Source organism: Manis pentadactyla, chromosome 2 (genome assembly GCF_030020395.1).
Source record: "Manis pentadactyla isolate mManPen7 chromosome 2, mManPen7.hap1, whole genome shotgun sequence".
Lineage (NCBI taxonomy): Eukaryota > Metazoa > Chordata > Mammalia > Pholidota > Manidae > Manis > Manis pentadactyla.
In genome coordinates, this window is record NC_080020.1 from 83,672,847 (window position 1) to 83,688,832 (window position 15,986).

The 15,986-nt window shown below is 41.4% G+C and overlaps 1 protein-coding gene across 1 annotated transcript in view; it reads right to left on the bottom strand.

Moving 5' to 3' along the window:
* The window catches only part of ANKDD1B (ankyrin repeat and death domain containing 1B), a 57,690-nt gene that overhangs the window by 9,117 nt on the left and 32,587 nt on the right, over positions 1-15,986 (bottom strand). The window contains 3 exon segments of the mRNA XM_057497507.1: positions 1,952-2,025; positions 2,028-2,046; positions 14,807-14,896. Coding sequence (XP_057353490.1) covers positions 1,952-2,025; positions 2,028-2,046; positions 14,807-14,896 — 183 coding nt within the window.

Below are 15,986 nucleotides of genomic sequence, written 5' to 3' on the forward strand. Positions count from 1 at the left end.
GGGTGAGGGCGGGGATCCAACAAACTTGGGGGCTGTGGGCACTTCACTTTTTCCTTTTCTCCTCATTCCATCTCCTAAAACAATGATGAATCCAATAAGATCAAAACCCCAACCACTACAGTGTAAAGGGAAGAGTGCAAAATGCTTCTGCATTCACTTTTGCATTATAGCATTTTTATTTCTTTGAGAAACATGCATGCTTTGTGCATTCTGGGATTGGGGTGGACAGTCCTTCAGCCTTCCACAGGAAAGCACGGGGATTTGGAAAGCCCAGGTCTTTTCCATAGTCAGTGGAAGCATTAACAGCTTGTCTGCCAGGGCACTGAACTATTTGCAGGAGTAACAGGCCAGAACTGGTGGAAACTGACACAGCGTGAGCCAGGGTTTAGAGAGCTCCCACTTGCCTCTGAACCACTGAATTTAACAATGGATGACTGAGTGGTTAGCTAGTGGGTAGGATATAAGAAAGGAAATTTAATCATCTCTTTAATCTTTTTATGAGGAACCATTTTGTATTAGGCCAGGAAATAAACTTGATCAATGAACAAGGAGAATTTTAAATAATAAATAAATGCATTTGGCTCAAAAAACATTTAAGTATAGTAAATAACAAGTCTTCCTCCCACTCCAGACCTCAGGTCACTGGTTGTCACCAAGGTTAACAACTCTTATCATTTCTGGGGATTTCCTTCAGCTATATTTACCAATTATAAAAGATTTTGAAAGTTAATCTAACTCTCACATCTCATAGATTTGTGAGGAAAGAAGGCTTATTCATTTGGGGGAAAAGTAACTTACTGTTATCTAGGGAAAAGAATCTAAAAGTGCTAGTAGGCATTAAGCATAGAACCAGTGAATATTTCTATTTTTAAGGAAAACATGAAAACAATTTAAAAAGCAAAAGAAAAGGCAGAACTTGGGAAAGCTATCTTCAATAAAATATAGTGATAATCTAAGAAAAAGAGGGTGAGAAAAAAGAGAAGGAGGAATAGAGATCAAAGTAGTAGGAAGGAGAGAGATTAAACAGAGAATTCTAATTGTCTCAAAAACGTTTTGTTTTGTTTCACAGGCAAATAAGAAAGGTTCAAGGAGGATGGTGTGGCCTTAAAGTGATCCACATGTATCAGGACTACTGAGCTGAGTAATGGGGGAGCAAAAAGGCAAATCAATGCATTTTGCCTCAAACCAGGCTTGAGGCTCCTCAGGGGTAAATAACCTCCTCGAGGGACTGGGATCTGAATTTTGGCACTAACCCACCTGACCAGGGGTGGCCATTCAGCCTAGAATGGCAGCAACGCCCACCAGAAACTGGGGGTTGTCTGGCAATGAAATTCCTGCCTGAGGGCACAGACTGGAATCTGGGAGGGGAGGGCATGCTACTGAGAAGTTTCATGAGGGGCAGCTATCAGAGGAACTAATAATGAAAGAAGGCAGAAAGAATGTCTTAGAGACAAGCTTTTTGTGTTCTCAAAATGACTAAGGTTTCTGTGACTGTCACTGGGTAGTTGAGTGCTAGAGAGCCAGCACAGGGGTATGTAGAAAACTGCACAGCCATAACCTTGAACTTCCTTATCATGCATTAGAATGTGGGTTAAGAGCTTCCAGAAGAGACCAGAGCCAGAGACTCCATGACAGAGGGCCCAGCCAGGGAGCCAACCATCCACGGCATGCAAACCAGGCCCATTAGAGCCAACATGGATGTGGCTGCTTGGCCCCACTGAGCTATACATGTACAGTTAAGACTACTGATGCAAGCAGAGGAAGGGGAGGAAGAGGCAGCTGTGAATTCCATGAATGGGGCAGCACAAGACAGAAGGGACAGTCATGACTGCCCTGATCAGAGCTCCACCCGTTAAAGCAGAAAAAACAATTACACAGACCTCAGACCGCCCCATAAGAAGATGAGGGTTGCAGAAGAGCTCCTTGCTGAGCAGGGATTATCCTTCCTTACCACTCTCCAGGCATAGTATCTCTCTGCTTTAATGAGCATGTCTGCAATAAGGCCGTGGTTGCTCTTGGAGGCCAGGCCAGGGCAGTCCTCCCTTGCTAAAAGGTAAAAGTGAAAGTGTCAGCCTAGTATTTAGAAGCTATAGATTTGGAACAAGGGGATCTGAGTTCAAATCCTACTCCTACTGCTTTTATTCAGGGTGAACTTGGGCCAGTCTTCAGCTTCTCTAAGTCTCAGTAACTACCCCATAGTGTTGTAGTGAGAGGTTAAGTATGAAAATACATATTAAGTCCTTAGGACTATGCCCAGCACCTGGTAATCATTGAAGAGATACTAGATCTTGATAGTGTCAGGTGCTGTGCGAACTGTGCAAAGGATAAGATTTGGGCTTTGGAATTCACATCAACAGAGGTTTTATACATGGTGTATCCGTGGAGACCCAAACAATGAGAGCCAAAACCGCAGGGGTCTCCCTGGCTCACTGTACTGGGACGTTCCCAGCAAATAAATAGCATGATCACAGTGTTTTTTCCTCCAAGGACAGACTCCACCCATGGGGAGGCTTTAGTCAGGTCCCATATGCTCTCCCCCAATAGCCTTTTCTTCCATTCTTCTATAGGAAGAGACGTCCTAATTTAGCTGGGCACTTGCCCACCTGAACACTTCTTAGCCTCCCTTGCAGTAGGGATGTGACCAAAGTTCTGGCCAATGACATGTAAATGGAAGTAGCACATGTAACTTCAGTTAAGCATCTTTAAAGAAAGGAGGAATATTGTTCTCCTTCCTTTCCTCTTCCTCCTGAATGGAATACTGGCATGATGGCAGGAGCTTCAACAGCCTTCTTAGACCAAGAGTTCGAAGCCATGTATTGAGGATAGTGGAGTAATAAGATTGAAAAGGGCTGGTTCTTATTAAGATTAACAGCAACCATGACAACCCTACTAGTCCATGGTATAGAATTCAGCTCTCCAGAAGCCTATCTAGAATTTTTTTTTTCTATTATATCATATTGCCTCTAGCCAAGGGTGAGAGGTTGGAATCTTGATCAAATGGAATGAGCAACAAGGGCCGTTCTGGACATAATTTTGGGCATGAGTGCCCTGGAGCCCATATGGTACTTTACACAAATTACAGGAAGTACACCTTTGTCAAGACTGATATAGCTCAAAAACATAGCACACAGCTTTGCAAGTAGTGTCTGCTAGATTTTATGCAGTACACAATCTAAATGTCTATACATTTTTTTCCTCAGCAAAGGATGATGCTTCCCAGAATTTGCTCAGAGATCCTGAAGAAAATTAAATGCATGGTTACTAATAACCCCAGAAGAAGTTTCAATCTTAGGAACTATGGGGAAGTTGGGGTTCCTATGGCCAGGATCCTCACTGAACTTAAACCACCTGATGATGTAACTGGCCTGTTGCTAGGCTACCGCTTCCACACCTTTAGGCAGTAAGTTATTATGGTGCTATATAGAGAGCTCGGCCCAGTGCTCTGGGTGGAGGCAGAGACACTAGTGCTCAATGTACTGCCAGAGAACAAGCTGGGTAATAAACCCTTTCACCCCAATGAACGTTTGCTGTCATTGTCCTTGGGCATATTGAATCCATAGTGAACTTGCCCGGGGTTGAAACCCATTGACAAGACAGGAACCCACATTTCTATGTTTGGGGATCCAGAAATTCATCCCAATAATTTTTTCACGTGGCTGAGTACTTGCAACACGGCAACTCCCACCAACTCAAATGATCTGGCTGTTAGTCTAGCTGCTAAGATCCAGGTAAGCCTGAAAATCAAGACTGAAAGCAACCAGTTTCTAATCAATAGAGACAGTAATGAAATTAGGAAGAACTACATTTTGTAGGCATTTTGCAAGTCTCTAATTGTATGCTGTTTAAATTCTGACTTGTAAAGCCATTTGAATCACCATAATTAGCCTATTTGGGGAAGGCAGTATTCTATGAGCCAGAGTTCTCAAGCTCATAGAAAAACCTCCCCAGTGAGTGTACACTAGAGAGGAAATCCAAATACAGTTAATCCTTGAACAACACAGGTTTGAACTGCACAGGTCTACATATATATATAGATTATTTTCAATAAATATGTGAGAAAATTTTTGGAGATTTGCAACTTTTTGAAAAAAATTTTTCTAGCTTATTGTAAGAATACAGTACACAGAACATATAATACACAAACTATGTGTTAACTGTTTATGTTTTGGATAAGGCTTCTGGTCAATAAGAATAAGGCTATGAATAGTTAGGTTTTGAGGGAGTCAAAAGTTATGCATGGATTTTCTATTGTGCGGTGGGTCAGCACCCTTAATCCCCCAAGTTGTTCAAGGTTAGCCGTACATCTGCCACGGAGAATGGGAGGCCCTCAGGAAGCTTTGTGATGCCTCAGGCTAAAGGGACAGGTTTCTGGAAGAGTCATATTTATACCAAATTGTGGCTCCTTTTCCCATCCAGATTTAAATTCAGTCTGAGAACCAGTCACTTATCTTAAGTAAAAACTGTGTGAGTAGAAAAGGTAGTTTTTACTCATTAATTAAATATATATTGAGTGCCAACTATGTGCCAGGCCCAGAGAAGAAAGAGAGAGGAGAAGGGAAATCTGGGAAAAATCAAATTGTGAGGCTGTGGATAAAATGAGAGTTCCTGTGGCCAGGATTCTCACCTGGCCCTGGTTGACTGGCTCACTGCACACGTGTGGGCAATACATGGCTGTTGACTCTATATAAAGAGCTCCGCCCAGTGCTCTGGGCACGACACAGTGGCAGGGCTGCAGGAGAGCAGAGCAGAGGCTGGAGTGGTGGCAGTGCCAAGGACAGAGGCCCAGAGGATGGCTGTGCAGGATGGCTGTGCGGACAGAGGGGCCCAGAGGCAGAGACTGGTTTGCTGCATGCAGACTTGCTCTCAGTGAATGGGATTTAGTGACTGACTTGCCACCCTAAGAATAAAGTTAGGTATAACCCTTGCACCCCAAGAACATTTTGCTATCAATTTCTTTGGTCACACTGAATCCATAGCAAACTTACCCGGGCTGAAACCCATTGGCAAGACAATTGGCGAAAGTCAGCAGGGTTCAGTTGACCAAGGAAAAAGACAGACTGCCCTTATGAATGGGCAGGCTGCCCCTGTGAAAGGGGAGACAGTGGATCATCCCCCAATTGGTATGTGGTCTGAGGCGGCTTGCCTCCTAGAGGACTGGTTCCCACCCCAGGACTGGAGGCAAGTGGAGGTGACACCTGAGGCAGGAGGGGTGGCCCTTGGTAGAGTAAGCAGATCCTTTGAGAAGCAGAGTGCCCGGGAGGCAGCAGGGACTATGGGCTGGCTGCTTCTCACAGTCTTAAAAAGCTCTATAGAGGAGACCCAAGAAATGGCAGTGGAGAATGCGAGCTGCAAACCTCTGTGGATTCCCTGAGGAGGGGAATTGATGCGGGAGGAGGCAGCAAGGTGCCATTGGAGATGAGATGGCAGTGCTGCCAGGTGTTCTGAAGGAGAAAGAGGCCATCAAGGAAAAAGAAGAACTCCTTAGGGAAGCACAGGCAGAGGTGGCATGAGAACACCAGCTGCGAAGCATTGAGGTGAAGGTAAGAGACCTTCTGAAGACTGAGCTGGCATTGTTGTGATGCGCTGTAGCAGAGGAGGCACTTGGGGGAGTGGAGAGAAAGGTGCCATAAGCCCCAGAAATGGAGGAGCTGGGGAAGGATGAAGGGCTGGTGTTGGAGGCACCAGCCTCTCCTGTATTGAAAGCACACCCAGTGGTTGTAAAGAAAATAAAGACCCAGCAGCTGAAAGTACCCCAAGGAGAGGAGCAGCCCCCTCCCCAGGTCATGGAGCACTCTATGATCCGCCCCTATACTCAGGCGGGGCCGGTGGCTGTGGGACTTAGGGGTGGATGGAATTGTTTTGTCGGGATCAGAGATGGGAAAGCTGTCTTCCCTGACAGTGCAGCCCGCCTTGAGGCAGCAATTACAAAATGTGAGGTGACATGTACAGTAGCTGAAGCAATGAGAACCTGGAAAGAAATAAGACCTGTTACTCACAGGAGGAATTTGAGTGCCTCGTGAGGGTTCCAAGGACCCAGATGTGGGTTGATTTGATACGGGCAGGAGTAGACAGACAGAAATTAGACAGGAAGCCAAATAGGATCTTACTGGAGCTATGGCAACAGCTGAAACCAGAGCAGCAGTTCCAGCCATTAAGACCAAAGAGGCAGAGGTCAGAGACAGAGCCACAAGCCCGGCCTGTGTGTCTGTAAGACTTTTTGCTAGAGAGGCTGGAGAACTATGTTCAAGCTTCTTTGCACAGAGACCATTGCAGGGGACTAAGGGCCCATAGACTGAGAGGAGAGAATCCCAGAGGGGTGGAGTGTGGATAAAATGAGAGTTCCTGTGGCCAGGATTCTCACCTGGCCCTGGTTGACTAGCTCACTGCACACCTGTGGGCAATACATGGCTGTTGACTCTATATAAAGAGCTCCGCCCAGTGCTCTGTGCATGACATGGTGGCAGGGCTGCAAGGCTGCAGGAGAGCAGAGCAGAGGACAGAGGCCCAGGGGACGACTATGCAGGACAGCTGTGTGGACAGAGGGACCCAGAGGCAGAGACTGGCTTGCTGAATGCAGACTTGTTCTGAGTGAACGGGATTTTAGTGACTGACCTGCCACCCTAAGAATAAAGTTAGGTATAACCATTTCACCCCAAGAACATTTTGCTATCATTTTCTTTGGTCACACTGAATCCATAGTGAACTTGACCAGGCTGAAACCCATTGGCAAGTTCAGAGGCCAAATAAACTATGAGCTTCTGTTTTGAAAACAAAGGTAAGTTGTAGCACTGATGGCATTTACTGGGGCCTACCCAGGCCACAAGCACAAGAGACCCAGCGTGAACTCCCTGCCCAATGCTATAGATTCTCCACTGGCAAGACTGCCCTGCCCTGTTAAGCATTAATGAAGAAGTAGAATAAAACACAGCTCTCTGAAAGATGGCGGGAAGAGAGGAGAGACAGAGGCTTCCTCCTAAAACTGGATAGAATTAGAAAATTTAATTGGTGCAACTAATCCTGAGAGAGCAACAGGAAAGAGGATGGCATCAGACTGCACACACCTGGAGAAAAGAGCAGACCTCACTGAACGAGGTAAGGTACCAGAGCTGTGGCTCCGCGGGACCCAAGCCCCTCCCCCACCCCAGCTCACTGGTGGGAGAAAGAGAAACAGAGCAGGGAAGGAGTGGAAGGTTTAGGACTGCTGAATACCTAGCTCCAGAAATCTGCTCTGGTAGCACAAACCTACATTTCATGGTGCTTTCATGAGACTCGCATGACTGCCAAGTTGGAAAGTTAATACAGGCAGAGTTCCTGAGGAGACTGGGATCCCGGCTGCTTGTGGAAAGCAGGGATCCACATCCAGCTGCTCTGGTACAAAAACATACCTGTGTGACCGGCCCACTGGCTCAGGCAGTGGAGAGAGGCACAGGAGCCAGGAGGCGGGGAACAGCTCTTTCCTGCCCCCAGGTGCCAGTACTGCTCCCCTGTGACCCCCGACATTGTGACAGGGGCTGAGCAGCTCCAGAACAGAGCTTCTGGACACTAGAGGGCGCCATATACAAACATGAAATGCCAAAGGAACCCTGTCCAGAGTAAAATTATTAATGCAACTCCCGAGAAAGATTTAAATGATATGGACCTCGTGACTCTTCCTGAAAGGGAGTTCAAAATAAAAATCATCAACATTCTAATAGAAGTACGGAAAGACATCCAAGAACTCAGGAATGAATTCAGGTCAGAGATCCAATTGTTGAAGAGCATGATGGAGGGTATTAAAAGCAGGTTGGATATGGTGGAGGAGACAATAAATGAGATAGAAACTAGAGAAAAGGAATACAAAGAAGCGGAGGCACAGAGAGAAAAAAGAATCTCTAAAAATGAAAGAATATTGAGAGAACTGTGTGACCAATCCAAGCGGGACAATATTTGCATTATAGGGATACCAGAAGAAGAGAGAGAGAAAGGGATAGAAAGTGTCTTTGAGGAGGTAGTTGCTGAAAACGTCCCCAATCTGGGGAAGGAGATAGTCTCTCAGGCCATGGAGATCCACAGATCTCCCAATACAAGGGACCCAAGGAAGACAACACCAAGACACATAGTAATTAAAATGGGAAAGATCAAGGATAAGAACAGACTTTTTAAAGCAGCCAGAGGTAGAAATAAGATCACATACAAAGGAAAGCCCATCAGACTAACATCAGACTTCTCAGCAGAAACCTTACAGGCTAGAAGGGAGTAGCATGATGTATTTGATGCCATAAAGCAGAAGGGCCTGGAACCAAGATTACTTTATCCAACAAGATTATCATTTAAATTTGAAGGAGGGATTAAACAATTTCCAGATACGCAAAAGCTGAGAGAGTTTACCTCTCACAAACCATCTCTGCAGTCTACTTTGGAGGGACTGCTATAGATGGAAGTGTTCCTATGGTTAGATAGCTGTCACCAGAGGTAGTAAAACCATGGTAGGGAGGATGGAGCAGCTGATTGTGAGGCAAATGCAAAATTAAATTGACTATACCCAAAGTCAATCAAGGGATAGACAAAAAGTACAGAATTTGATACCTAATATATAAAGAATGGAGGAGGAAGAAAAAGGAGGAGAAATAGAAAAGAACCTTTAGATTGTCTTTGTAACAGCATACTAAGTGAGTTAAGTCAGACTCTTAGATAGTAAAGAAAGTAACCTCAAACCTTTGGTAACCACGAATCTAAAGCCTGAAATGGCAATAAGTACATACCTATCGATAATCACCCTAAATGTAAATGGACTGAATGCACCAATCAAAAGACATAGAGTAATAGAATGGATAAAAAAGCAAGACCCATCTATATGCTGCTTACAAGAGACTCACCTCAAACTCAAAGACATGCACAGACTAAAAGTCAAGGGATGGAAAAAGATATTTCATGCAAATAATAGGGAGAAAAAAGCAGGCATTGCAGTACGAGTATCAGACAAAATAGACTTCAAAACAAAGAAAGTAACAAGAGATAAAGAAGGACATTACATAATGATAAAGGGTTCAGTCCAACAAGAGAATATAACCATTATAAATATATATGCACCCAACACAGGAGCACCAGCATATGTGAAACAAATACTAACAGAACTAAAGGAGGAAATAAGACTGCAATGCATTCATTTTAGGAGACTTCAACACACCATTCACTCCAAAGGACAGATCCACCAGACAGAAAATAAGGACACAGAGGCACTGAACAACACACTAGAACAGATGGACCTAACAGACATCTATAGAACTCTACACCCAAAAGCAACAGGATACACATTCTTCTCAAGTGCACATGGAACATTCTCCAGAGTAGACCACATACTAGGCCACAAAAAGAGCCTAAGTAAATTCAAAATGACTGAAATTCTACCAACCAACTTTTCAGACCACAAAGGTATAAAACTAGAAATAAATTGTACAAAGAAAGTAAAAAAGGCTCACACACACACAATGGAGGCTTAACAACACGCTTCTAAATAGTCACTGGATCAACGACCAAATTAAAATGGAGATCCAGCAATATATGGAAATAAATGACAAAAACAACACAAAGCCCCAACTTCTGTGGGACACAGCAAAAGCAGTCTTAAGAGGAAAGTATACAGCAATCCAGACATATTTAAAGAAGGAAGAACAAACCCAAATGAATAGTCTAACGTCACAATTATCAAAATTGGAAAAGGAAGAACAAATGAGGCCTAAAGTCAGCAGAAGGAGGGACATAATAAATATCAAAGAAATAAACAAAATTGAGAAGAATAAAACAATAGAAAAAATCAATGAAACCAAGAGCTGGTCCTTTGAGAAAATAAACAAAATAGATAAGCCTCTAGCCAGACTTATTAAGAGAAAAAGACAATCAACACACATCAACAGAATCAGAAATGAGAAAGGAAACATCATGACAGACCCCACAGAAATGCAAAGATTTATTAGAGACTACTATGAAAGTCTATATGCTAAAAAGCTGGAAAACCTAGAAGAAATGGACAACTTCCTAGAAAAATACAACCTTCCAAGGCTAACCAAGGAAGAACACAAAATCTAAACAAACCAATTACCAGCAAAGAAATTGAAGCAGTAATCAAAAAACTACCCAAGAAAAAAAACCCCGGGCCAGATGGATTTACTTCGGAATTTTATCAGACATACAGAGAAGATATAAAACCCATTCTCCTTAAAGTTTTCCAAAAAATAGAAGAGGAGGGAATACTCCCAAACTCATTCTATGAAGCCAACATCACCCTAATACCAAAACCAGGCAAAGACCCCTCCAAAAAAGAAAATTATAGACCAATATCCCTGATGAACGTAGATGCAAAAATACTCAATAAAATATTAGCAAACCATATTCAAAAATATATCAAAAGGATCATACACAACGACCAAGTGGGATTCATCCCAGGGATGCAAGGATGGTACAACATTCAAAAATCCATCAACATCATCCACCACATAAACAGAAAGAAAGACAAAAACCACATGATCATCTCCATAGATGCTGAAAAAGCATTCGACAAAATTCAACATCCATTCATGATAAAAACTCTCAGCAAAATGGGTCTAGAGGGCAAGTACCTCAACATAATAAAGGCCATATATGATAAACCCACAGCCAACATCACACTAAACAGCGAGAAGCTCAAAGCTTTTCCTCTGAGATCGGGAACAAGACAGGGATGCCCACTCTCCGCACTATTATTCAACATAGTACTGGAGGTCCTAGCCACAGCAATCAGACAACACAAAGAAATACAAGGCATCCAGATTGGTAAGGAAGAAGTCAAACTGTCACTGTTTGCAGATGACATGATACTGTACATAAAAAACCCTAAAGACTCCACTCCAAAACTACTAGAACTGATATCAGAATACAGCAAAGTTGCAGGATACAAAATCAACACACAGAAATCTGTGGCTTTCCTATACACTAACAATGAGCCAACAGAAAGAGAAATCAGGAAAACAACTCCATTCACAATTGCATCCAAAAAAATAAAATACCTAGGAATAAACCTAACCAAAGAAGTGAAAGACTTATACTCTGAAAACTATAAGTCACTCTTAAGAGAAATTAAAGGGGACACTAACAGATGGAAACTCATCCCATGCTCGTGGCTAGGAAGAATTAATATCGTCAAAATGGCCATCCTGCCCAAAGCAATATACAGATTTGATGCAATCCCTATGAAACTACCAGCAACATTCTTCAACAAACTGAAACAAATAGTTCAGAAATTCATATGGAAACACCAAAGACCCTGAATAGCCAAAGCAATCCTGAGAAAGAAGAATAAAGTGGGGGGATCTTGCTCCCCAACTTCAAGCTCTACTACAAAGCCACAGTAATCAAGACAATTTGGTACTGGCACAAGAACAGAGCCACAGACCAGTGGAACAGATTAGAGGCTCCAGATATTAATGCAAACATATATGGTCAATTAATATTCAATAAAGGAGCCATGGACATACAATGGGGAAATGACAGTCTCTTCAACAGGTGGTGCTGGCAAAACTGGACAGCTACATGTAAGAGAAAGAAACAGGATCACTGTCTAACCCCATACACAAAAGTAAATTCAAAATGGATCAAAGACGTGAATGCAAGTCATGAAACCATAAAACTCTTAGAAAAAAACATAGGCAAAAATCTCTTGGACATAAACATTAGTGACTTCTTCATGAACATATCTCCCCTGGCAAAAAACACAAAAGCAAAAATGAACAAGTGGGACTATATCAATCTGAAAAGCTTCTGTACAGCAAAGGACACCATCAATAGAACAAAAAGGAACCCTACAGTATGGGAGAATATATTCATAAATGACAGATCTGATAAAGGCTTGACATCCAAAATATATAAAGAGCTCATGCACCTCAACAAACAAAAAGCAAATAATCCAATTAAAAAATGGGCAGAGGAGCTGAACAGACAGTTCTCCAAAGAAGAAATTCAGATGGCCAACAGAAACATGAAAAGATGCTCCACATCACTAGTCATCAGAGAAATGCAAATTAAAACCACAATGAGATATCACCTCACACCAGTAAGGACAGCTACCATCCAAAAGACAAACAACAACAAATGTTGGTGAGGGTGTGGACAAAGGGGAACCCTCCTACACTGCTGGTGGGAATGTAAGTTAGTTCAACCATTGTGGAAAGCAGTATGGAGGTTCCTCAAAATACTCAAAATAGAAATACCATTTGACCCAGGAATTTCACTTCTAGGAATTTACCCTAAGGATGCAGCACTCCAGTTTGAAAAAGACAGATGCACCCCTATGTTTATCGCAGCACCATTTACAATAGCCAAGAAATGGAAGCAACCTAAGTGTCCATCAGTAGATGAATGGATAAAGAAGAGGTGGTACATATACACAATGGAATATTATTCAGTCATAAGAAGAGAACAAATCCTACAATTTGCGACAAGATGGATGGAACTAAAGGGTATTATGCTCAGTGAAATAAGCCAAGTAGAGAAAGACAAATACCAAATGATTTCACTCATCTGTGGAGTATAAGAACAAAGGAAATACTGAAGGAACAAAACAGCAGCAGAATCACAGAACCCAAGAATGAACTAACAGTTACCAAAGGGAAAGAGATTGGGGAGAATGGGAGGGTAGGGAGGGATAAGAGCGGGGAAAAAGAAAGGGGGTATTATGATTAGCATGTATAATGTGGGGGGTGGGGGCAAGGGGAGGGTTGTGCAACACAGAGAAGAGAAGTAGTGATTCTACAACATCTTACTATGCTGATGGACAGTGACTGTAATGGGGTTTGGGGGGGGACTTGGGGTAGGGGAGAGCCTAGTAAACATAATGTTCTTCAAAAAAAACAAAATAGTCTGCCTAGTTAAAATATTGACCTTAAGGTGAATTGAAACAGCAGCTTCCAATAAAACATTTTTTTGAAAAAAAAAAAAAAGAATAAAACACAAAAAGAAAGATGGGAAAATACAGCAATGTTACCACTAATGCAAAACATCGAGGCAAGTTCAAGGGACACAACAGTGGGTGTGCTGGAATCCCACCCAAGTAATGGAGTTTCGGGGCTGTGTTTTCCTTCCTTATGTGTCCACAGTGGCCTTGGATTACTTCTATCACCAGAAAAAAAAAAAGTTAATTTAAAAAATGACATTTTTGGATTAGCTGACAGAGAAAAGTAAAATAACATATCAGTACTTCAGATTCCACAAATGTAACGTGTGATTCTAAAATAGACTACAGTGGATTCAGGCTTGTAAAGGAAATTAGTGATGTGCTGAGCTAATGAATAGTGTGGATGAAGGTAAGGAGGGGAAACCTGCATGTTCTGGGAGTGGTCGCCTCTGCCAACATTTGGAGACAGGCACTGGACAGCCACACAGCCAGTAGCCTTGATTTTGAAGGCTTGCTCTGCCTCTTACCATGTATGTGACTCTGATGTCACCTAAATCTCAAATTTTCTCTTAAAAACTGGGATAATCATGCCTACCACACATAGAGGTGAGGCCTGAATTAGGAGGCATGTATGTGAGCACCTAATGTGCCCCACCTTTCAGTAAACCTAGAACCTAATGGATGGCTGCCCCACAGCTCTCTCATGGTTGAACCTGCTTTACTGTATCACCTGAAAGAAACAAAGTTGTCTTTCTTTAAAAACAAGTCTACACATTGGCTAAAAGGTGGAAGCAACCCAAATGTCCATCCATGGGTAAATGGGTAAACAAAATATGGAATATATACCATGCAGTATCATTCAGCCTTAAAAAGGATGGAAATTCTGAAAAATGCTACATGGATAAATCATAAGGACATTTATGTAAGTGAAAAAACAAGTCACAAAAAGATAAAAACTGTATTCTTCTTCTTATATGAGGTACCCAGAGTAGTCAAATTCATAGAAACAAAATGGAATGGTGGTTCCCAGGATAGAGGAAGAAATGGATAGTTACTGTTCATAGAGTGTCAGTTTTGCAAGATGAAAATGTTCTGGAGATTGACTGCGTAAAAGTGTGAATACACATAACGTTACTGAATTGTACACTTAAAAATGGTTAAGACCATAAATTTTATGCATATTTTACAAAAATTTTTTGAATAAAAAAACAAGTTTAGATGTGTATGTTTATTCATTGCACTCTGTTTACAATAGCAAAAGCTTGGGAGCAACTTAAATGCCCATCAGTTGAGGATTAGTTAAATTATGATATGTCCATACTATAGTCTATTATGCAGCTGTATAAAAAAGAATGAAGAAACTTCTGTGTACTAATATGGAACAATCTCTATATTGTTAAGGAAAAAAAGCTAAACAGGACAATATGTAGTGGTATATCAATATTGTGTAAAAAGGATGGAGGAATGGAATAAGAATATAATAAATAAATAAATGTTTGCTCATATATGCATACTGCAACTCTGGAAAGAACAGAGGAAGTTGTAATAATGGGTATGTATGGCAAGGGTAGTGTGAGAACCTGACAAATAATGACAGGGATAAGTGGGAAATTTTATTATAAAACCTTACTAGTTTATTTTTTAGTTTTTGGACCATGTAAATCTATAATCTTTTCAAAAAATTTAAAAATAATTTGCATTTAAAAAATTATTCACAGTAAAAATTCTTACCTACATATCGCAATCAAAATTGGGATGTTTTACTGACTGTTGAGATACACAGTTACTCTAGTTCATGTCAAGTTTACAAAGGATATGCCAATGCTGCTGATCAGAGCTTACAACCAACAGGGAGTTCTAAGCATCCACTTCAGCTGAACAGAGTGAAGTCTATGAAATTACCTCACTGACAACCTTCAAGTCACAGCCTGCCTTCAGCAAGGTTTCCACCAGTTCCACATTTCCAGGATCAGCAGCTACATGCAAAGGAGTCTACTTGCCTCTGCCATAAGAAATTTCAAAAATGTTATCCAAGAATGTTAAGGAGGGGGAGAAAACATGCATAGTGAAAAGACAGAGGGAAAGCAGAAGTGTCCTATATAAGCATAAAGGAAAGTAGTTATGATCACATATTTTTAAATAGGTAAGGAGACATTCATTGCAGTATTATGTATAACTGAAAAGTTGAATGGGTGTTACATGTGTAACAGGGAGACTTGTTAGATAAATTAGAATATATCCACATATTGGATTAGTAGGCAACTATTAAAAATGATTGTTTAAAAATGATTTCAGTATGAAGTTCCTACAATAGTCAAGTTCATAGAGACAGAATGTAGAAATGGTGGTTGCCACTAACTGGGGGGAAGGGAGAATGGGGAATCACTGCTTAATGAGCACAGAGTTTCAGTTTGGGAAGATGAAAAAGATTCTGTGGATGGACGATGGTGATGGTTGCACAAAAATGTGAATGTACTTAATGCTACTCAACTACACATTAAAAATGGTTAAAATGATAATTTTATGTTATGTATATTTTACTACCATTAAAAGTGGCTTCAAAGATTAATTTTTTAAATGGAAAATACATATTTAACATTAAAGAAGGCTGAGCTCAATTTATGTATAAAAAATTTATATATAGGCAGAGGATATATTATGTTAACAATGATAATGTCCAGATAGAGAGTATAGAGGTTAGTTTTACTGCCTTCTTGATGCTTTTCTCTATCTTATAAATTTTCTATGTTATAATGTATATGGGAGTGCAAGACTTCTAATTTCCTTCTGGAGTAATCATTTTCCTATCAAAGTGTTCCAAATAAATACATAAAATCACAAGAAAATCTCCCATTTGAACCTCCCACCCAAAGGAATGCTGATGTGAAGACATTTCTAAAATATTAGAACAGAAAAGAATGTTGGTTTTGATCTAGCCTAACCCCTAAAACAGAGAGAGGAGGCAACGTCCCCAGTGTTACACAGCCGGACAAGAGCGTCCAGCCCAGTATCTTAACCAGAGCATAGGGCCAAGCTGTTAAGCATAATCATCATCAAAAGCATTTACTGATGACCCACTTTT